Source organism: Thunnus thynnus, chromosome 6 (assembly GCF_963924715.1).
Source record: "Thunnus thynnus chromosome 6, fThuThy2.1, whole genome shotgun sequence".
Classification (NCBI taxonomy): Eukaryota; Metazoa; Chordata; class Actinopteri; order Scombriformes; family Scombridae; genus Thunnus; species Thunnus thynnus.
In genome coordinates this window covers 33,087,151-33,110,381 of record NC_089522.1, presented here as the reverse complement: position 1 = coordinate 33,110,381, position 23,231 = coordinate 33,087,151, and the positions used below count along the sequence as shown (strand labels likewise).

Genomic DNA, 23,231 nt, shown 5'->3' with positions numbered 1-23,231 from the left:
GAGGCTGATGTGGTGGTTCTGATCCTGAAGGAGTGTCTGCAGTAATGAACCAGAGAAATGCCAGACAAGGAGAGAACGTGGTGGAAATGTTGGTGGAACCAGAAACGAGTAGCAACTTGTCTGGATTCAGAGATGAAGAGAGGATCTGTCAGTGAAAGGCTCTGGGATTTCTGGATTTGCAAGTAGTCTGCAATGGTCTCGAAAGGATTCAGCAGAGGTTGGACTTTGAAGTAAAAATGGGTATGTCTGACTGGATTCACTGGTTTTTGTTCACTTAAAGTAGAATACTATGGTGTCGTCTGAGAAATAAGACAAGTCTGAAATGCAGGCGTGGCAGTGTGGCTCAGAGTGAAGGGTTGAGGAGGTGAATTCGGAGCATCTGAGGAAACCGAAGAATCAAGCAAGAACATGGGGAGGAACGTTGTATCTGGAGCGGATGGTGTGGATGCAGACTGACAACACGTTGGCAGTAAGAGGAAGGCGGGGAGGGTTTTGAGCTGGCTCTCGGCGTAGAAGTCGTCTGAAGAGTGAAGTTATCTGTGGATGGCTGGAGGCCAGACCCGAGCTGCCGGTGAGGAGTCTAGAGAAGAAGCTGCTGCCTCTGAGGTAAACTTGGATGGTAGGTGTTTTGGTGGCCATCATGGAATGAGATCCAACGATGGGAAGGTTATGTTGTACTGGTTATGAAAGCAGTGATGACTGGGTTGATCTCATGAACATCTGGAAATAGTTGAAGAATTTTCTGTAAGCAAGAACAGCGTGATCTCGGCTGGCTATTTGGCGGAGAACCATCGTCCACCGTGGAAACCCCCAAAACCGGCAGAAGGAACAGTGCCTAGAGCTGATGTCATCTGGGTCTATGTCTGCTGCGGTTGCTGGAAGCGGGCAGCAGGGGGTGCCGGCATCCCGGTGCCGGGAGCCCTGGAGTAGGACACCTGGGCTGGGTTGAGAAGGAAGATCGGAGTTCAGTACGGAAGGAACTTACTGGACTTGTTGGTGAGATGGGAACATCAAGCCATGTGACCAGAAGTCTTACTGCTGCAAGTACTGCAGAGGAAAGCTTGTTGCTGGCTGATGGCCTCAGCTGACATGAGCTGCAGAGACTGGTGAAGCTGGGAGATGGGGGCTCCTGGTGCCAGGTTCCCCTGCTAAGGCTTGCTGGAGCTGGACGGTGGGGGGTTCTGGCATCCCGGTGTTGTTTGTCCTGGATGATGAACGCTGCTGGTGCTGGTGTTGAAAACCTGATGAGAGATGGAGGGCTCTGGATTTCTGTTGTTGGTTGCTCCATCTGAAATACTAAAGTGAGGCGAGAACAGGCAACTGGCAACCGGCTGCAGGATCATGGAAACAGTGTGAAGTTACTAAGGTGACTTTTAGTAGTGTCTCGTCTGTTGCACATGTTGAACTGTGGAGAACAATATCTTGCTCCCATGTATGCTGAGTGTGTGCTATAGAAGTGACAATAAACATGATTCTGATCAGTTGTATTAGTAACTGGCAGCCTGGTGTCACAGCAGGATGTTTCTATATAACTATTTGTAAAAGATGTGTATGTACAAAAGGAATGGATTCCTCTTTATTACCCAAAATACACGTCTTCAGGCCGAGGTATAAAGAAACCGACTTTATATTCCCAAGTTTGTTGTCCCAGCTTAAGAGGCAGGTTCACGGTTTATCAAATTCATCTTAAACCAACAGTCAGGAGCCCAAATGAACATTAAAGCTGTTTTTCTTGCTGTAATCATTCCTCATACTGACCATTAGAAGATCCCTTCATAATGACCTTACAATGGAAGTGATGGAGGACAAAATCCACAGTCCTCCTTCTGTACAAAAATGTATTTAAAAGTTTATCTGAAGCTAATATGAAGCTTCAGCGTCCAAATGAGTCAAATCAAGTAGATATCTTTCAACGTTACAGTCTTTTTAGTGCCAAAGTTCCTCTTTTTGTTACTATACTTCCACCTGCAGCTCAACAGGGAAACACTGTCCGAGGAAACACAAAGAGGGAATTTGATGCTAAAAAGACTGTAAATGTGTCAGATATCCACTTGATATGACTAACTCAGACTGCTGAAGCTGAATAGAAGCTTCACACAGACTTTTAAATGACTGTGTGGACACACTGTGGATTTTATCCTCCATCACTTCCATTGAAAACACATTTGTGAAGCTGCTCTTTAAGTTATAATAATTCATCCTGAGAGCAACATGAATGTACAACATTTTATCCAACAGTTGTTGAGGTGTTTCAGTTTGGACCAGAGTGGTGCACCGACCTACTAAACAGAGAGAAACAGAAATAAAAGAACAAACGAATCGAATTGAGACAGAAAAGAAACAAACAAAAGATAAATTACATAAAGAAACAAAGAAAGAAAGAAAGTGATGATGCAATCAGACCTCAAGCTGTTTCTTCTCAATTACAACCTCCTACACTGCTGACAGTGTGTGTGTGTCTATATTAAGACATGTACATCTCTGATTGCACATACGTGTGTGTGTGTGTGCGTGTATGAGAGAGTGTATGTGTGTGTTTGTGTGTGTGTGTGTGTCTTGCCGCAGTGCCACATCTCTCTCCTCCCACTCTGAAGCTAAAAACAAACGCAGCGGCTCTCATTACACACACTGAGAGTCCAATCAATACACTGAGGCCTCTGGGGGCCACGCTGCACTCTGTGTGTGTGTGTGTGTGTGTGTGTGTGTGTGTGTGTGTGTGTGTGTGTGTGCGCGCGTGCGTGCGTGTGTGTGTGCGTGCGTCAGCCATAAGTTAGGTGTGTTTGGAGCAGCGAGTGTAAAGTTGATCTGAGCTCAGCTTGTTTGGCTTCTGTGAAACAAACAATAAACAACAACAACACAGGAGAAAAGGACACTGCGATGCGTTCACTGTCCTCTCCGGTGATGCATTTACTGTTCTCTCATCATGTGTTTACTTACTGTCTTCTCTAGCAGTGTTAAACCAGGGTAAAAACCTAGTTTTTATATCTTCTGTGATGCGTTCACTGTCCTCTCTGGTGGTGTGTTTAGCATCATCTTTAGTGATGCCTTTACTGTCTGTTATCTGCGTCTGCTGTTTTTGCTGGAGCTATTCTCTCATCCTGCGTTAGTCTGTCAGTCGCAGCCTGACTGCTGCTCCACATCCAGCCTGGTCCAGTCCAGACGACAGGTTGCCTGTTTTATTGAAGCTACATCTGGAACTGACTTGTACCAGCCGGCAGTGATGGTGCAGATGTTGCGCCGGGCTAAAAGCTGTTGTAACGTTCCTCTAGGACTGTTAATATGTCACTTTATTAAGTTTCAATAGTTTTCAGGGCAGAAAGTAACCATTTAGATTCCCAGTATGTGGTCAGTTAATCAGAAAAATGCCTGTTTGGATGTTTTGAAGCCGCTGGCCGGATGAGAGCAGCTGGTCAACATGTCGTCATCCTGGAGAGAAAATGATCTGCTGCTGGCTCTAATGTGTCTGTAGTATTATTATATCTGATATCATTCCTTTTGGAAGATGAATGTTGGTCTCACAGATGAAATCTAACAACTGTAGCTGCTGCGTTAGTTTGTCTGAATGTAAAGTGAAGCTTCATGTTTTTACTGGACAGAACAGCAGCGCTGCCTCTGGGGCTCTCTATGTACAGATATCAATACATTTACATCAATATAAATGTATTAAAAACAACAGATTAGAGATCATTTTGTCACAGAACAGTCAGGTAGGTGTGTTGAAGCTGAGCTGAGTTTGTACTCCTGAACTCAGTGTACTGAGAGACCCACAGTATGTTCACTGATGTGTTTACTGTCCTCTCTGGTGATGCTTTCACTGTCTTCTCTGGTGATGTGTTTACTGCCTTCTCTGGTGATGCTTTCACTGTCTTCTCTGGTGATGCTTTCACTGTCTTCTCTGGTGATGTGTTTACTGTCCTCTCTGGTGATGCTTTCACTGTCTTCTCTGGTGATGTGTTTACTGTCCTCTCTGGTGATGCTTTCACTGTCCTCTCTGGTGATGCTTTCACTGTCCTCTCTGGTGATGCTTTCACTGTCCCCTCTGGTGATGCTTTCACTGTCCTCTCTGGTGATGCTTTCACTGTCTTCTCTGGTGATGCTTTCACTGTCTTCTTTTGTAAAGCTGCAACTAACGATTGTTGTCATTATGAATAATCTGTTGATTATTTTCTCGATTAATTGATTAGTTGTTTGGTCCATTAAATGTCTGACAATGGTGAAAATGCAGATCAGTGTTTTCCAGAGTCCAACCTGACGTCCTCAAAAGTCTCAAAGATATTCAGTTTACTGTCATAGAGGATGAAATAAAGCTCTGTTGTTTTGTGATGTGTTTACTGTCGCCTCTCATGCTGGTCTTTTGCTGGTGTGATGTGTGTTGTTGGTTCTGTTTTGACTGGGTCTGCTGGTGTTATGTTGCGTGTTCTTATTGTCTGCGTTGTTACTCTGTGTTGTTTATTTGTTCGTTTATTGTGAAGCTGTTGTGACCCGCAGCGACAAATGAAGTCTATCTTGATCTCGATCTTGATGCATTTAGTGTCTTTTCTGACGGTGTGTTTGTTGTTCTAACAGGCGGTGCCTTCACTGCCCTTTATGTCCTCGCTCATGCATTCACCAGTTCATGTCCTCTCTGTCATGATGTGTTCACTGGCCTCTGTCATGATGTGTTTACTGTCCTCTGTCATTTTCTGACATTTTATAGACCAAACAATTGATCAATTAATTCAGAAAATAATGGATAGATGAATCAATAATTGATAATGTTGATATGTTTACTGGTGGTGTGTTTACTGTCCTCTGTCATGATGTGTTTACTGTCTCCCCTGGTTTACTTTTCTTTCTCGATGCGTTCACTGGTTGTCTTCTTTTTCTCTGGTGATGTGTTCACTGGCCTCTCTAGTGATGGATGTACTATCTTGTTTAGTGATGCGTTTACTCTCCTGTCTCATGATGTGTTTACTGTCCTGTCTCATGATGCGTTTACTGTCCTGTCTCATGATGCGTTTACTGTCCTGTCTCTTCAGTGATGCATTTACTGTCCTCTATTGCAGTTGTTCTTAAACCACAGACCCACATCTGATAAGATTTTTGCTTTTAGATGTTTTTATGGCAGAACGTTAATGAAACCCAGGACCAACACAGTCATAGACTCTGTCATTATGTTACTTATGGAGGAATTATAGTGGAAATAAATGATTCCCCTTTTTGCTGTAGACCCCCTGGAGCCTCCTCAAGGACCCCTGGGGGTCCTTGGACTTCACTTCGAGAACCACTGTTGTGTAGTGATGCAGAAAGATAGAACAGTGTTTTATTTTAGGGGGCTTGTTTTCAGACATGTTGGTTCCTGTTGTGAAGACAAACCGACCCTTTCTGTCATCACACACACACGCACACACACACTCACACACACACAAACACTCACACACACACACACACACACACACTCACACACACACAAACACTCACACACACACTCACACACACACAAACACTCACACACACACACAAACACACACACACACACACACACACAAACACACACACACACACACACACACAAACACTCACACACACACACACACACACACACACACACACACAAACACTCACACACACAAACACACACACACACACACACACACAAACACTCACACACACACACACACAAACACTCACACACACACACTCACACTCACACACAAACACTCACTCACACACACACACACCCTCTCTCTCTCTCTCTCTGTCTATATTTAGCCGGCCGCTGCAGGAGAAAACTTGTGAATTTTTTAAACTGCAACCCGACTTCTGCCTTCACTCTCTCCACTCGTCTCTCTCTGTCAGACATGTGGGGATTGCCGTGGCAACCCCCTGGTTTCCCGGGCAATTAGAGCGCCCCGTTACATCACGCCGTCCTCACACACACACACACATTTGTACTTGTGTACTGGTGAGGACCTTCACTGACACTTTACAAAACCTTGAATCTGCTGCTGATGTGTTTGATGAAACCAAACTCGTCTTTTCAGCTGTTTGGAGCCTCAAACGTGTGACCAGATTAATCTGAAGATGTTCTTTCCAACAATATACGATCATCTTTCTATCTCAACATCTGATCTTCTAACCAGTTCAGTCTCTGGCCTCGACGTCACAGCTCAGAGCCTCCGTCAGGGTGGATTTAGAATTCATTTTATATCTTCTAACGTTGACGTCAGCATCCAGAACTAAATGACCACTGATTATTCTGACTTTGTTTATATATAAGTCTGACTTGGAGTTCACTGAAAAAGCAAACAAACATCCTCACATCAGCTTCAACCTGTTGTAGAAGATAATGAAACAGTAATATAATAGATGTAATATCAGTTTATTGATCATGATTCTTCTCAGCTGTTCTGATTAACGAGGATATTTCAGTAATCAGTTAATTGTCTCTAGTAGTTAACTGGATGTTTTTGGGTTTTTGACGTTTGATGACTTCACCTTGTAGTCTGAGAAACTGGGACATTTTTAGGTTTTCTGATGTTTTCAGTCAGCTGAGCGTCGGCACGTCAGACTGATGCTTTGACATCATTACTGATGTAATATTAATACTATTATCTGCCCCACATTCACCTCCTAGAACAGCTGCACCAGTCTCATGTTTCACCTGGAAGACTCGTGTTTTAATGTTGTTCATCATCAGAGAAACAACGTCTGCGTCCTGCTGTCAGAGTCGATCACACTGAACACAAGTAGTTTATCCAACTTCACTAACGTTCAGCACCAGAGTTGAGAGAGTTTCCATCACAGTTATTATTGTATTCAGGTCATTTAGAGATGAGAACATGTAACGTTTACTGTCATGTGTGGACTGATGATGTGAATCCTGGATGTTTTACAACACGTATATTTACTGACTTACAGCAGCGTTTCACTGCAGCTCAGAGTGAGAAACATTATCGTGTTTGAGCTGCGAAGCAAACGCTTCACATATTTAAAAACGGGACCTGTAGCGCCACCATGTGGTCAGTTATTACGTGTTTTAGATTTTGGCTCACAACTCATGAACCGTGATGCCTATCCAAGTAGACTGATATAGGCCACGCCCATTCACGCCTATAAAAATGTTCTGCCATTTTGGATTTTTTTATAAAAGCATTTTTTGCTTCTTTTGGCACATTTCTCATCTAATCTTCACCAAACTTGCTACAAACCATATTTAGATGATCCTGAACAGAGATTATGTCTTTATTTTTTCGTATCATTTACTGTTTGTATTTGGTTACCAAACTTTTAAGGCGTGGCCTGACGCGTTTAACGAGCCATAACTTTTCACTGATGATTCCGATCGACACCAAATATGAGAATCTTGTTTATATAACGACAGTGAACCTTTATGTAAAATTTGATACAATTCTACCCACAGGGGGCGCTACTGTAATATTATAACATGATATTTCTACAGTTCTGCTTTCTGCTCGACATAGTGAAACACGGTGCCAATAGCTCCACCTTATGGCCATTAGTGAAACACCACCATCCTACTCATTAAGTTCCATATCTCTTAAATCCATCCATGGTGACCAAATGACGCAAAATCATACAAGTGGGGATGCTGAACAAGTGTGTGGTATTTGATACACTTTCACCTGTAGGTGTCGCTACAACATTTTGAATAATTACTGCCGACAGTAGAAATAACAGCAGCGTCTGCGTCTGGCGGTTTGCTGCTCCCTGATGTTGGTTGTTAAACAGATTCACTAAAGTCTGTTTCTGTCGATCAGAGCAGAAAAGCTTCAGACAGCAGCTCGTATCAACCAAAGATCTTCTATGAGGGAAGAAGCTTCACTCTGTAACAACCAGAGTGTTTCTGTAGTTCCAACAGAGTGAGACGTCTTCTCTCTAGAGGATCTCACATCACTTTCAGGATTGTTTGATGCTTTTTTCTTCTTCTTCTTCTCGCCGTCAGTCTTCCTCTCACATCCTCGTCTTCCTCCTCCTTCAGTCTCCAGTTTCATCTCTTCTCGTTTTAACTCTCGCTCCGACTTTCTGTCTCATCTCCTCTTTCTTCTTCCCTCCTTTTCACCCCTCCTCTCATTTCATCTCCTCTTCTTCTGCTCTAATCTCTTCTTTCACTTCACCTCCTCTCTGCTCGACCTTCATCCTTTTCCTCTCCTCTTCTCTCATTTCTCTCTTCTCCTCTTCTTTACTTTCCTCGGTTCTCTCGACATGGGTTAGGGTTCCTTCTCTTTCCTCCTCTTATCTTCTACATTTTGTCCTTTTTTTAATCTTCATCACACATCAAAGCGACTCATGAATGAACAAAGTCTAGAATTTATTTGGACTCTTTATTTAAGATTGAAATATTTATCTGTTTGGTTCATTTTTATTTTCCTTTTATTGAATGTTCTTGTTTTGTGTTTTGTTGTTTTGTGATGTTTAAGCAGAGAAATTCATCCACAAAATAAGTCTTTTTATTTTTTTTCAAGTTTGGAGTCGATTCACAAACTTAATTGTGTTTTTTTGCATTTTGCAGGATTGAAACATTATATTTTAGGACATAACAGGGAAGAATAATAAAAGACGATGTTCTGGATGAATCTATGAATAATTTATTTTATAAACTACCAGAGAAAACGTTATAAAACACGTCTGACGTGACGTTTAAATGAACTTTTAGTTCAACCAGCAGATAAAGAATCAAAACATAAAAACTCATTTTAACAAAATTCCAAAATAAAAGAGAAAATCTTTCTAACTTTGAGAACAAAAACATAAAATGTTTCAGTCCAACAAACCAACACGTCACTTTATTTCACAAAACAAAGAATCATGATGTTGTTGTTTTCTTTCAGATTCTTGTTTGATCTTTTTCTGTCTGATGAAGACGAGACGTCAAACCTCAGCAGAGGAGACGACGGCAAGTTTAACGGTACAAACACACACTAACACACTAACACACACCTACACACACACTAACACACACACACTAACACACACCTACACACACACATACACACCTACACACACACTAACACACACCTACACACCTACACACACACACATACACACCTACACACACCTACACACACTAACACACACACACACACTAACACAAACGCACACCTACACACACATAACTAACAAACAACAAACTTAAAAAAACACTTAAGTTTACGTTACTTAAGAATGAATAAAAATACAACCAGCAGATAAAAAGTAAAGAAAAAACTCACAAAGAAAAAACTTAAAAATAATAAATAATAATAAATAAATGTTATTAAACAGAAACAGCATCATTTTTATTCAGAATAAACTCTGAACTGATCGATGCTTCATGTTGATGATAGAAAATGATCAAAATGTTTTTAAAGCAGATAAATGTCATAAAATCTCCAGCTGGACTCTTTATTTTAAAACGTGAATCTTTCGGCGTCGTATCATCAACCTGCTCTGTTAACGTCAGGATGTAAAGATGTTTGATCAGCTGTTAACGAGCTCATCACATCATTAAACTCGTTAAAATGTTCTGACCAACTTCTCCTGGTTATTAATGTCAAAGCTAATCTGGTTGATGACATCATAAATAATTAAAAATAAATAAAAGACTTCACTTGAAGACATGTCTCTTGTCTAGTGATGCATTGTGGGTACAGGAGACGTCTCATTAAACAGAGAAGTGAGAGCAGTGAGAGATGATTGGCAGACTGACGGCCTTCCTCTGAGCTTTCCTTTTTAATTAAAACCAAATTTGAACAAACTCATCGCCGCCTCTCCTTCAATTAACCTTCGGCCCGGCCAATCAGACGCTATCTCGTTAAGGCGGACCCCGTCAGCGGAGCGCGGTCACCTCTCTAATCTGCCGCTCTCTGTGGGACAGGAAGTACCGGACGGCTAATTAGTGCTGAGCGAGGCGTCGTCTCCCGGCTGAGAGCCTGAAACACGACCTTCATCATCATCAAAGTTTCTGAGAGCAGGAAGAGTTTTATTGTGGAAATTTAAAAAGAGACAGTTTGTCTGATAACGAAGGATGAAAATTAAAGCTGGAAGAGAGTCTGCAGGTGAAACAAACTCCATTAAACTTTACAGATTTTATGAGTTGAGACGGTCGCAGCAGCTCAGAGATCCAGTCTGGAGAGAAACTTCCAGAAGAACATCGACCACTGACGAAGATTCTCCTAAAACACCTGAAGACACCAAGATTCAACTGTTTGGCCTCAAGTCTGAGCGTCATGTCTGGAGGAAACCAGGCAGCGCTCATCACCATCCCAGTACCATCCCAGTATCATCCCAGTATCATCCCAACGGTGAAGCCTGGTGGTGGCAGCATCATGCTGTGGGGTGTTTTTCACTGGGTGGACTGGTCTGCGTTGAGGGAAAGTTGAACAGAGCAAAGTACAGAGAGATTCTTAATGAAAACCTGGTCCAGAGCTCTCAGGACCTCAGACTGGACCCTCAACACAGGAGCAGCTCAGCCAGAACGCTGACTGGAACCTGATCCAACATCTCTGCTGAGACCTGGTCCCCATCAAACCTGACGGAGCCTGAGAACATCTGCAGAGAAGAAAATGGCAGAAAATCCCCAAATCCAGATGTGCAAACTTGTCTCGTCAAACCAGAGAAGACCGGAGGCTCGAACTGCTGCCAGAGACGCTTCTACTACGAGTCTGAAGACTTCTGTCAGTCTTTGTCATGTTGGGTATTAAGTGTAGACCGATGAGGGAAATATTAATCTAGATGATGTTAGTAAAAGGCTTTAACATAAGTAGAGTTTGAACTTCCTGAATACAACAGGAGCCACATGTCTGTGAGCCATTTTGCATCCCAGAGTGTTACTTCTCAAACACTCTGGGATGCAAAGTAGTCGGGTACAAAGTCACAAAAAGTTCAAAACAAACTTTATTTTAAAGAATAATAATATTATTTAATGTCTGATGTTTATTATTGAAGTCAGTTTTATTCTTTATCAATCTGATTGATCAGGAAACAGATGCTGCGTCACAAACCTTCAGTCCTGATTCATAAATTATATTTTTTAGTTAAACTTTTATTGAACTTCAGCTGATTACTGCAAAACAATTAATGTGTTTTTAAATGTTCGCTGCCTTTAATTTGTCCAACAATCCCTAAAAAAAAAAAACCACAGACACACGAGTCTCCAGACAATATTTTATATTTCATCAGTTACAATAATTAGCGTCACGATCATCGTTAAGTCTCATAAATAGATCAGTTGATTCTTCATACAGTTAAAGTCATATCACAGCGTTTATATATATATACAGATTTCAACATTACAAACAGAACAAAGCGACAGGCCGAGTCACCGCCCAGCACATAGACCCGTCCCGCTCAGTCAGACTCTGAAACAAGGAGAAAACATCTGGATTTGTTTTCAGCGCAGCTCAGATTTATTTTCTTTAACGTCTTCTGAACTTTCAGCAATTTTATGATTGCTGAAAGTCGTGTTAATGAGACTCCGTCAGGTTTAACAACCAAAGATAATTTCAAACTTTATATTTTACGGAGCGACTTCTCATGCTAATATATATATTTTACATTTACAGCTTTTTTTTTTTGCATCGTTTAAATCTGGATTATTATATTTATAGTTTGGTCTGCAGCTCTATGAGATAAAAGTTGTTGAGACGAGACGCTGCGCTGTGAACAAGTCGAGTTTTTCTCACTTGTTTGTTTAGATTTTAAAGTGTTAACGTCAGGCTGAATATGATATTTATTTTTGCAGCTTACAAACAAAAGTAAAGCAGAAATGTACAGGCAGTTATAACATAAAACGACGTGTGCTACAAGCAATACAGTCCAGGATGTAGTCAGACCCCTTCAGCAGACACCGCCTGTAGCAGACTTCTAAACTCAGGAAGTAGTCGGGGGCCGTGTAGCACAAAACACAAACGAGTTCCAAGAAACAAAAGGCAAACCCGACAGGAAGTGTTTATCTCATCGTGTCATTTCCTGTCGTTACATATTTATACAAAATCAGGTTTTTAGATACAGTCAAAGTAATAAGATATGTTGTTTGAAGCAGGACGTAGACCTAGCCCGACAGAAAAAACGCAAAAAAAAGCCGACAGTTTCCTGTCTTTCCTCTGCACCATTTGGTGTCCTGATTATATTAATCCAAAGAATGAAAACAGTCACAAAAAACGAAATAGTGCAAGAGAGATTCTTCTTTTAAAAAAATAAGGTGAATTATCAAAGTTCTCGAACCGTTTTATATCAAAAACGTCCAAGAAGGTTGATGCCAAATGGTGCTGTAATTGCTAACGATTAGAGCTAAAGCTTGTTGATTCTACAGATTTTTACTCCTAAAAAAAAAATCAGAATTTTAAAAGCAGATTATTTTTAGTAACTTTATTTTATTCTGACTCATCTACAATCGTCCCAGTGAGCAACAGAAACAAAACTGCAAATTTGGTTCTTTCTTCATTTTTAAAATCCAATTAAAGCTTCGTTATTTGTAATACTTTAAGTTCTTCATGTGTAATTTCACCCTAATTCCATAAAATTTACAAAAACAACCAAACAGCCCTAACTGTACTATAAGCATGAGACCTGTGACAGTTTTATAATGCAGCGAATAGTCCACTCCGACAGCTGTTTTGACATCCCTGTCACAGAAAAATGAGACGTACACAACAACAAGAGCTGCAACAAGCCATTTTGCATCCCAGAGTGTTTGAGAAGTAATAAATAAAAGGAAGGGATGCAAAGCAGCCGCGTACAAAGACACAGAAGGTTCAACATGTAAGACAAACGGCTATGACAGTCCAGGATATAGCCACGGCCCGACACAATCATACGACTTCATCAGTGAAAGAAAAAATAATAGTCTGTCAACGTGAGAACAGTATGTTTGTGATCCATGACATAGACACGGCCGACAGATGCTCAGAGAGTTGTGAAGTGTGAGGAGAGATTTCAGGTGTTTCTGGAAGCAAAAGTTGAAGCTATGAGATTGTGAACATAAAGACCGAAGAAGAGAAGTCAACTACGACTCCCAGGATGAATTTAGAGAAGAAACATCAAGCCTAAAACTGCAGCTGAGGCTCATGGGTATCGTAGTATTCATGGCTGCACCGCTTGACAGAAAAACATGATTTCTCAGAAAACAAAGTCGAAATAATTGAAACCGGTCAGAACATAAACATGTTCGATCTTCCAGGAGAGTCCTGAGCTTCTGAGTTCAGTCATATTGAGGAGAAACACCAGCGACTCCTCACACTTCAGACGTCTGAACGTTTGCCTGCTTTCAGCTTTCAGCTTTCAGCTCTGTTCTTCTTCGTTTCAGTCAGAAAAATTCATCGCGTCGACCAAACTGAAGCTTTGCTGGAAACCTGATGTAGTCCAGGACGTAGTCACATGCCAACGACCAGAAACACAGCGGGACTAAAACTCGTCCAGTGAAGCTACAGCTTGACAAAAAAAAAAAAGGTTCACTTACTTGTTTTTTCACTCAGAGCTTTCAGCCACCTCTCATGGCTTTTAACAGCGACTGGTGTTTGCTCAGTTGTTATCGGAGCTGAAATCGGGTGTTTAGGTCAGGTTTTAACAACTAAACCGTCTCCATGACAACTGAGCAAACTACTCACCGATGAAGGCCATGAACATGTGGTTGAAAGCTTAAGAAACAAACAGTTGTCTGCTGTTTTTTGAGGTGAAGAATAAATCTTTTAAAAGCTCAACAAAAGTTCAGTTACAATCACAGATAAGACTCCAGGACATAGTCAGACCCCAGGTATTGGCTGATGTATGTCGTTCTGTTGCAGAGAGGCAGTCCAGGAAGTAGCCAGATCACAACAGAGTTACTGCACATAGAAACCGACAAAACGAGTCAGTTCGTAGAGAAATAATGTCTGTACCGAGCATAAGTGTTCCAGAACATAGACAGGACCCCTAACTAACAGACAGACATGATAACTGAAAGAAACAATGAAAGCAAAATTTACAATCTGTTACAAGTGTGTGTGTTTTCCAGGTCGTAGCCAGGACCCAACAGGTAGAAGAACTGAGTGGTGCAGTCTAATTACAGTACATTCAATAGCAACAGTAATGAGCTGAGCCCAACTCTTCCATGTTTCCATTCCCCCCGTTTTCTCCATTCATCCTGTAACTGAGAAGCAATAGTTGGAAAAGTTCCAGCATTTAGTCGTAGCCCGGGAGGCAGACTGGTGGTGAAACAATGAAGACTCCAGACAGTAGTCGGAGCCCGCAGCAGGTCTGAGGTCATGGATTTGAGGAATGGGAAAGAAAGAGAAGTTTGTTCCAGGTGTTAGTCCAAGCCCAGCCCCCATTTCCAGTTGAGGTGAATGATACCTGGGGGGGGGGGGATGGACGGGATCCAGGCGACAGTCTCATCCTGACCCGGCCGCACCACCTCCAGGACTGTTCTCTTTACTGAGACGGACTAATTCCTGGGACAAAACCTCCAAGTCCTGCAGAGAAAGACAGCAGGTTTACAAATATTAATATAAACACCACATTTCACCTCCCACCTCTTCATCCTGACGTGTATGTTTGCGTTCGTTACCTTCTGCAGGTGCATGTTCTTGGTCAGCTGCTCCTCCAACATGTTCTGCAGCTTCTTGTTCATCTCTCTCAGGTTCTCGTCTCCCGGTTTGACCAGATCTCTGAGGACCGAACCCAGACCTCCTCTCTCCCCCTGAGAGCCTCCGTGACCTCCGACGGCGCTGCCCGACACGTCTGAGGAAGACGAGTTAGTGAGAGAACAAAGCAGATCAATAAAATGACAATTTTCTGTTTGTGATTTCCGCTGAGAGCAGATTAAAGTTTGTCAGACTGTAAAACATTCATTGTGTGTTAAACAGCCTCATAAAGCTGCTGAGTGTTTCTGCAGCTCTCAGCTCAACACTTCAATACTTTTTAAGCTTTTAGTGCCACTCTGAGACCTTTTTAAAGGACACTTCAGCCACCAGCTGCACACTTAACATTCACAAAAAAACACTTACAAAGAGCTGCAGGAAGAGTCGCTACAGAAATAGAACTGCAAAGACGCTGGTTTGATTCCAGTTTAAGACTGTTAGTTATGTTCAACTCTCTTCTCAATCACTTTTTTATTGTCTAAGGTTTAAATGTGGTTTGCAGTCATGTGACACACGTGTCTCATACAAGCGGAAATCTCCGGGGCTGAAAAATGAAGCCAATGCGGAAGTGACGGAAACCTGCGTTCTCTCTATCGGCCAGCAGGGGGCGACTCTGCAAAAAGACGTCTGATTGTATAGAAGTCTATGAGAAAATGACCCAACGTCTCTCTTCATTTATTACCTCAGTTGACAAGGCGTTACTATGGCGACAACGTTGCTTACTTAATGTAACCATGGCGTACAGGCGAAGCTGCTGCACTTTCACAGCATGTTTTCAGTTCACTACAGTTAATTGTAATAGTCTCGTTCAGCATTTAGTTGTAATAAAAGATCCATCAATGAGTCGGATGATCAGTTTTTCCAGTTCGTGAATTTTTTTTAAAATGGTTTTAGGACTGTTTTCACTAATGAAAATTAGCATTAGCATTATCACTGTTAACCATAGATTGTAAATGTACTGTGCTAGCCACGCTAGCAGCTAGCGCTGTGGTCACCACCCTCTCGTCCAAATATGGTCACTTCTGGCTCCAAAAATCAAACATGGTGACGGCTGAATTGCTATACACGAGGCTTAAAAACAGCAGTTCACAAACCAACTGGTGACGTCACGCTGACTTTTTAAAAAAATTTCCTGACAAGATGACATCATCAGGAGGCGGGGCCTTAAAGAGACAGGAGCTAAAACGGCCTGTTTCAGACAGAGGCTGAACTGAGGGGCTGCATAAAGGACCAGTAGAAGATTAATAAGGAGTTTTGTTTCCTTTAACAGTGAAAAACATGAAAACAGTAACAGTCAGGATGCAGCACAGACGGTTTACACTGAACCTTCCTACATGTCAGTTTTTTCTTCATGTATTTGATCGTTGGTGTTCAGACTCTGACTGAATCTTTGGTTGGTTCTGTTGTTTCAGTTTCTCTCATTTTCCCGCTCGTCTCTACGTTTAAGAAGTAGATTCATAAAGCTGCTTAAGATGAAACATTTTCAATTTGCATCTCATCACATCTCAATCACTCCGCCTCTATAATTCACTTCATGTTTTGTCTGAATACAATAAAATTTAAAAGAATCTCAGCAATCAAATGTATCAATAATAATAATCTGCAGATGAATCCATGAGGAGATGATTGTTAGTTGAAGCCAGATGTTCAGCTGCAGTATTTATCTGTCCGTGTAGAACAACGAGTTCAGTAATCAGACGTTTAAACCTGTAGAAGCTGAAATGTTGTAACACTGCAGCAGCCGCTGTAATGAGATGATGAACGCCGTGTTGACCGAACGCCGACAGTAAACAGAGCTGCTGCTGAACGCTACTCAGGACTCCACTGTGAGGTTTGCTGAAACTGCTGAAACAGCAAACACACTGGAGGGAAGTTATCTCTGAAAGCTGCTGAGCTGGACGCAGAAGGACACCAGACACTGATGGAGGAACAAAGTGTTTCCAGGAAAGAGTTCTTAAAGTTGAGACGACGCTGGTAGAAGAGGAAAGGAGAGAGGAAACAGGAAACGAGAGGAGGGAACAGAACAGAAGAGAAGAGGAGAAGAAATAAGGAGGAAATGAGAGAGGAGAGGAGGAAACAGGAAAGAAGAGAGGAAATGAGGGAACAAAAGAAGAAACGAGAGAGGAGGAAAGAGGAAAGGAAAGTAGAAATCAGGAAACAGGAAACGGAAGGAGAGGAGAAGAAGAAACGGGGGGGGGGGGGTGTTGGTCTGTTGTGTTTTAAATGGAGCTGAGTTATAAATGAAACAGTTTTATTACCAAACACGTTACAACACACTCACACACACACTCACACACTCATTCACACTCCGACACAACAGCAGCAGCTGTTCATTACATTGAACGAATCACAGACATCTTTCTGTTCTTGTCCCTCTCTGACGTGACGCCTCCACCGACCTTTAACCTTCAACCTGAACCTAAAGTATAAACATCCTGAAGCACGTCGTCATGGAAACAGGACGCTCTGCTTTCATCGGACCTTCCTGTATGAATAAAGTTTAAATGAATGAACCTTAACTGTAACATAAAACCAAGCTTTAACCCTCAGAACGTCGTCACTCAGCAGCTGGATGTGACATGCAGAGACGTGGAGGTCGGTGGCTGCTGACTGTGCAGAGCGAGCTGTAAATATTTAACAGCTCAACACCTGTAACTGTTTACCTGCATGTCGGTTTACAGCTGCACAACATCTGGCTGCTGAGCGGAGCTGAAATCTGTGAACTGAACCAACAACTTCCTGTTCGGCTCCAGGTTTCAGAAACAAAACACACCGAGAGCGTCTGACGTCTTCGTTCTGAGGTTCACCTGTTGCATCAAATGGCTGAACGCGCATCAAACTGCCCCGACGCCCCGACGCCATGTTCTGATTTGACAAGTGAAGAACCAATGAGAAAAGCTCAAAGAGAGAGAGAGTGAGAGAGCGAGGTTGACTTTCTTTATGTTTCAGAGAAACAGATGATTCACTGTGAGACTCGAATGTTGATGTCTGATACACGAGAGGCACAGAAACATCTGTCTGACCATCAATGATCAACGATCAATGATCTGGATCAGCTTCAGATCTGATCAGCTTTAATCTGATTATTTCAGGTTTATTTCACACTTTCATTTGTTTAAATCTCACAACAGACGAGTGACTCTGAGTCTGAAGAGCTGCCGATGTGCCCCGGAGCAAGGCACCGACCCTCCAACTGCTCCACAGATCAAACAGCGTTGCCTAGCAACACAGCAGCAGGTTATAAAAACTCTGACGCGCTCAGTCAGGTTTTCATGATAAGTTTCAACTAAATGTAACACACACACACACACACACACACACACACACACACACACACACTCAGTCCAGTCAGCTGAGCTCTCAGTTTTACTGGCCATTAGATTTACCATTATGACTGTGTTAATGGGACTGGGATGGAGAGAGAGAGAGAGAGAGAGAGAGAGAGGAGGATTCAACCAGTCACACATGAAATTAAAAACAGCAGGAGAGAAAAAACAGAACGAAGAGAAACTATCAGTACGACACAAAACACACACTAACACACTAACACACACTAACACACACTAACACACTAACACACTAACACACATCACACACTAACACACTAACACACACTAACACACACTAACACACTAACACACTAACACACATCACACACTAACACACTAACACACACTAACACACACTAACACACTAACACAGTAACACACACTAACACACATCACACACTAACACACACTAACACACACTAACACACTAACACAGTAACACACACTAACACACATCACACACTAACACACACACTAACACACGCACTAACACACACACTAACACACATCACACACACACTAACACACACACTAACACACACTAATACACACACTAACACACACTAATACACACTAACACACATCACACACACTAACACACACTAATACACACTAACACACACACTAACACACACTAACACACACATCACACACACACTAACACACATCACACACTAACACACACACTAACACACACACTAACACACATCACACACTAACACACACTAACACACATCACACACACTAACACACATCACACACTAACACACACTAACACACATCACACACTAACACACTAACACACATCACACACATCACACACACTAACACACATCACACACACTAACACACATCACACACTAACACACACACTAACACACACACTAACACACATCACACACACTAACACACATCACACACTAACACACACTAACACACATCACACACTAACACACTAACACACATCACACACATCACACACTAACACACTAACACACATCACACACATCACACACACTAACACACATCACACACACTAACACACACTAACACACACTAACACACATCACACACACTAACACACACTAACACACACTAACACACATCACACACACTAACACACACTAACACACACTAACAGAGCGCTGTAAACTATAACAATGATCATTTGGATTGATCAGACGTCGTCCTGTTAGGATCAATAACTGATCAATTCTAGAGAATTATTTAGATCTGAAGCAGAGTTTCTATTTTAACTGGCGTAGCTTTTCCAGCCTTTACGGTACTGGTTCACCAGTACAGGAATCTCACAGACCAGTAGCATGTGACGCTTCTCAGCCAATCAAATCAGTGGATTCCTGTAAACAGAGACGAGAGTCGACAGCCGGAGAAACGTCGACTAATAAAGTAAAATAATCAGACTCATGTTGATTCTTCTCACAGGAAGTTCAGAGCCGGTTTGTCTTGTACGTTGTGAGACGGCGGCGACTAAAACAAACACGGCGTCTCTAATCTGAAGCGAAGGATCAGAAAATAAAGGATCTAAGAAACCAACATGATCGATCCACCAGCATCCCAACATGTTTCAGATCCAAGATCCTGGCGGGAGAAGATGGAGTTCAGATCTCCGACTGACGAGAGGAAGTGAGGCAGCGGGATGAAAGAGAAGAAGAAGAAGAAGAAGAAGAAGAAGAAGAAGAAGGTGTTAAAGCTGTTCAGCTACACTTTTTATTTCATTGTTCTAAAGTTCAGTGTTTTATTTTAAGATGTTTCAGAAGCTCTCTGCTGTAGATTTATAACCTTTATTTTACCTGAGATGAGAACATTTATTTATTATTTATAATCCATTCATGTGAAAACTGACTTTCTGTATTTCAGGAGTCGACGACATACAGACGTCATGATCTGAGTTTTAATGAAACATCTGTGGATCAAAGTGATGCTGACGCCTCCAGACGTGTTAGTTACTCATTTCTGTCTGTTAAGTTTTTTTAAGTTGTGAGATTAGCAGGTGAGAAGTAGCGATGTGGAGTCTGAACTCGTTACTACGTCACAGCTGACAGTCAAATCAAATCTGCAGGAAGCTTCAACGCCGCCGCCGTCCAGCGCTGCACCTCATTATCATCATCACTCTCAGAACTGACACAGACGATACTGTTGTTGTTTGTTTGGTTGTTTGTGTGATTGTCTTGTTTGTCTTGATGCTGTTTATGTTTTAAACATTTTAAAGTCTTGCAGTTGAAGATGTTTTACTGATGAACTCGTCTCAGCTTTAGTTTGTATCAGACGACGTCGACATTCAGACACTAAACTCTAAAACGCTGTTTTAAAACAACCTGCGTCCACAACAGCAGCTTCAGCTTGTTTCTACAAACACCTCCGTCCACATAGCTCCTACTGAGCATGTGCAGAGGACAGATGAGCAAGTCAGCAAAGAAAACCAGCGAGGAAGAAACGATGTACTGTTACAATTTTGACGGCGGCTTCCTGACATTAAGACGACAGTTTGATCAGAGGAAGGTGGTAGATGACTGCCTTTAACTGTCAACAAGCTGTTAAAGTAGATGATACACACATGAAACCCTCCGCCGTTGTTGTTGTTGTTGTTGCTGTTGTTGTTGTTGCTGTTGTTGTTGTTGTTCTGTCAGCGATATGACAGCGTTTCTACAAACCAGCGTTTTCACATTGACGCTCTCTGCAGGACGATTTGGAAAAGTTCAGTTTTTAAGGGAGAAAAACGCTGCTTTAGTCTGAACGGACGAACAAAACGAAAGAAGAAGAAGAAGAAGAAGTGTTTATGAATTCAGCCGATTTAACCCTTTCATGCCCAGTGGTCACTACAGCAGACAGATATTCATGAGCCTCTTCCTTACATATGCACTGATGGTCTAGTTGCACATCAGCCAACACAGTGAACTCTAGTGTGTCATCACATGTTTAAAATATTAATTAATTATTAAATTAATGAATAAACAAGTTCAAATATTGTTTTTCATGCCTGAAGGGGAATAAAAACACTGACTGAGCATGAAAGTGTTAATGTGGACTCACATGCAGCGTGTGCTTCTCTGATTACTAAACATTGTTATTTTCTGCTGACGCAGTGATTTTATTCTAAAAATGTTTCCACGTGATCGTTAAAGAGGAAGTGAAGACGGATTTAGAGACGAAGAGACGATTCAACTGAGACATAAATCAGCTGATAGTTTAAAGAGCTGCTCCACAGTTATTAAAAATACTTGAAACACACACACACACACACACACACGCAGCGCCACCCTGCTGAAACAGTAAAGCAGTTATATTTCTATATTTAGCAGCGCTGGAACATCAGAGACTCATGAAGGAGACGAGAGTTCAGATTATTAACAAGAGAGAAAATAATAATCACAAACACCTGAAGAGTGTTTCAGTGAAATCATCAATAAAGACCGATCGTATTCATTGATCCAACAACACGTTGTCGTGTCTTTGTTGTGTCCATGTGAACGCTGCTGACTGATGATCTTTATATCTTTATTATAAACCATCGTCTAATAATCATCTCATCAAACTAGACTGTTTATACAAATAACAAGTTTATAAAACATCTGTAATCATTCTGCTGTCAGTTTGGACTCGTTATAATATTAATAAAACTGTTAAAACTGAAGCATCAGAGGCTGAATTATCCCGACGTCTACTCAAACAACCAACATGTACTTCAAAAGTAGAGATCAATAATATAGTATTTTAAAAAAGTATATAAACAATAAAGAAAATCCTTGAAAAACTCAGAAAACTACTAATAACAAATAAACATCAAACGTCTTCATGTTAAATGAATAAACTGTCAGAAACTCGTTAATATGAAACTTCTGATTGGTTCAGATTCAAACTGGTCTGCTGACCGACCAATCAGAGCTTTGTGGGTGGGATTAAGAATGATGACATCATCTTCCTGTGACAGAGACAGAAACACGTCTCCGTCAGTAAACAACAACATGTCAACACGTCACTGAATGATTGAAAAGCTGTGGCTGTTGGTGTCCGACTGTAACAGACGTCTGGCGGCTGTAGAGCAGCTTGTGTGTTTGTAACGATGAATCCTCACACTGCAACTAACAATTATTTTGATCATTGATTAATCCTAATGACATCATCATTTCCAAAAGCCCGCGGTGATGATGTCATCAGACATCTTTAGTCCGACCAGCAGTTTATATTCAGTTTACTACGTTGTTAAAAGAAGCAAACAGAGAAAATTCTCACATTTAAGAAGCTGAAACCATCAAATATACTGACAAACGACTCATCGTTAATCAGAATAGTTGCAGATTAATTTTCTGCCAATCAACTAATCAACTAATCAACTAATCAACTAATCGCAGCAGCTCTGGAGAACACAACGAGCTTCACTGACAATATTACTGTGTGTGTGTGTGTGCATGCCTGGTGTGTGTGTGCGTGCGTGTGTGCGGTGTGTGTGTGTGTGCGTGCGTGCGTGTGCGTGCGTGCGTGTGCGTGTGTGTGTGTGTGTGTGTGCGTGTGTGCATGCGTGCGTGTGTGCGTGTGTGTGCGTCACCTATGCGGCTGTCCATCACGTATGTCTCTATGATGGCGCTCTTCCTGCAGATGTCTTCAGCCATGGACGAGCAGCTCACCTCCAGATGTTTCACCTGACGGGTAAAACAAACAGATTAATTCAGCTGTTCAGCCAATCAGCAGCCGGCGTGTAAATGTGAAACATTGAACAGATGTTTGTTATTATTATTTGAAAATCCACTGAAACAACTAATCAATGATCAAACGTTAAGCGATCGTCGATCAGCTGAATCATGAATATCTGCAGCATCAGTGAACACGTGCAGCTGTGACCCTGCAAACAGAAACACTGAACGCTGCAGAGATCGTTAATAATTCATCTCAAAACATAAAACTTCTTCTGAAACAAGCTGAACTTTCCATCGTTGACCCGACTGTTGACTGTTGACTGTTGACTGTTGACTGTTGACTGTTGACTGTTGACGTTCGGCCAAGCGTGAAAACTTCCAGACAGCAGAACCACCGAGACGCGACTGAAGGGTTTTTTGGGACATTGTTTGACAGGCGGGACACAGACAGGACATGTGACCTTTAAAACCCTGGTTGTCATGGTAACGGAGGGCTCCTCACCTTCTCCTCCAGCATCCATTTCTCCTGCTGGACCTCTGCGAGCCGCTGGAACAACTCCCCGACCTCGTCGTCTGAGAGCTCGGCGGGACGCTGAGACTGAGGGCTGCCTCCTCCCGACTGACGGAGACACACAGAGACACACAGAGACAGA

The 23,231-nt window shown here is 42.0% G+C and overlaps 1 protein-coding gene and 1 long non-coding RNA gene across 4 annotated transcripts in view; one reads left to right on the top strand and one right to left on the bottom strand.

The window, feature by feature from the left end:
- Window positions 1-14,803, top strand: part of LOC137185170 (uncharacterized) — a 30,705-nt gene extending 15,902 nt beyond the window's left edge. Inside the window, exons 2-3 of the long non-coding RNA XR_010928780.1 lie at window positions 8,832-8,908; window positions 14,597-14,803. This is a non-coding gene — a long non-coding RNA (uncharacterized lncRNA). The remainder of the gene's footprint in view (window positions 1-8,831; window positions 8,909-14,596) is intronic.
- Window positions 11,132-23,231, bottom strand: part of gripap1 (GRIP1 associated protein 1) — a 60,142-nt gene continuing 48,042 nt past the window's right edge. For all 3 annotated transcript variants that reach the window (XM_067593475.1, XM_067593476.1, XM_067593477.1), the window contains 4 exons: window positions 23,081-23,197; window positions 22,491-22,584; window positions 14,525-14,697; window positions 11,132-14,429 (listed from right to left, as the gene is read on the bottom strand). In XM_067593475.1, the coding sequence (XP_067449576.1) occupies window positions 14,349-14,429; window positions 14,525-14,697; window positions 22,491-22,584; window positions 23,081-23,197 (465 nt within the window). In that variant the 3' untranslated portion in view covers window positions 11,132-14,348. The remainder of the gene's footprint in view (window positions 14,430-14,524; window positions 14,698-22,490; window positions 22,585-23,080; window positions 23,198-23,231) is intronic.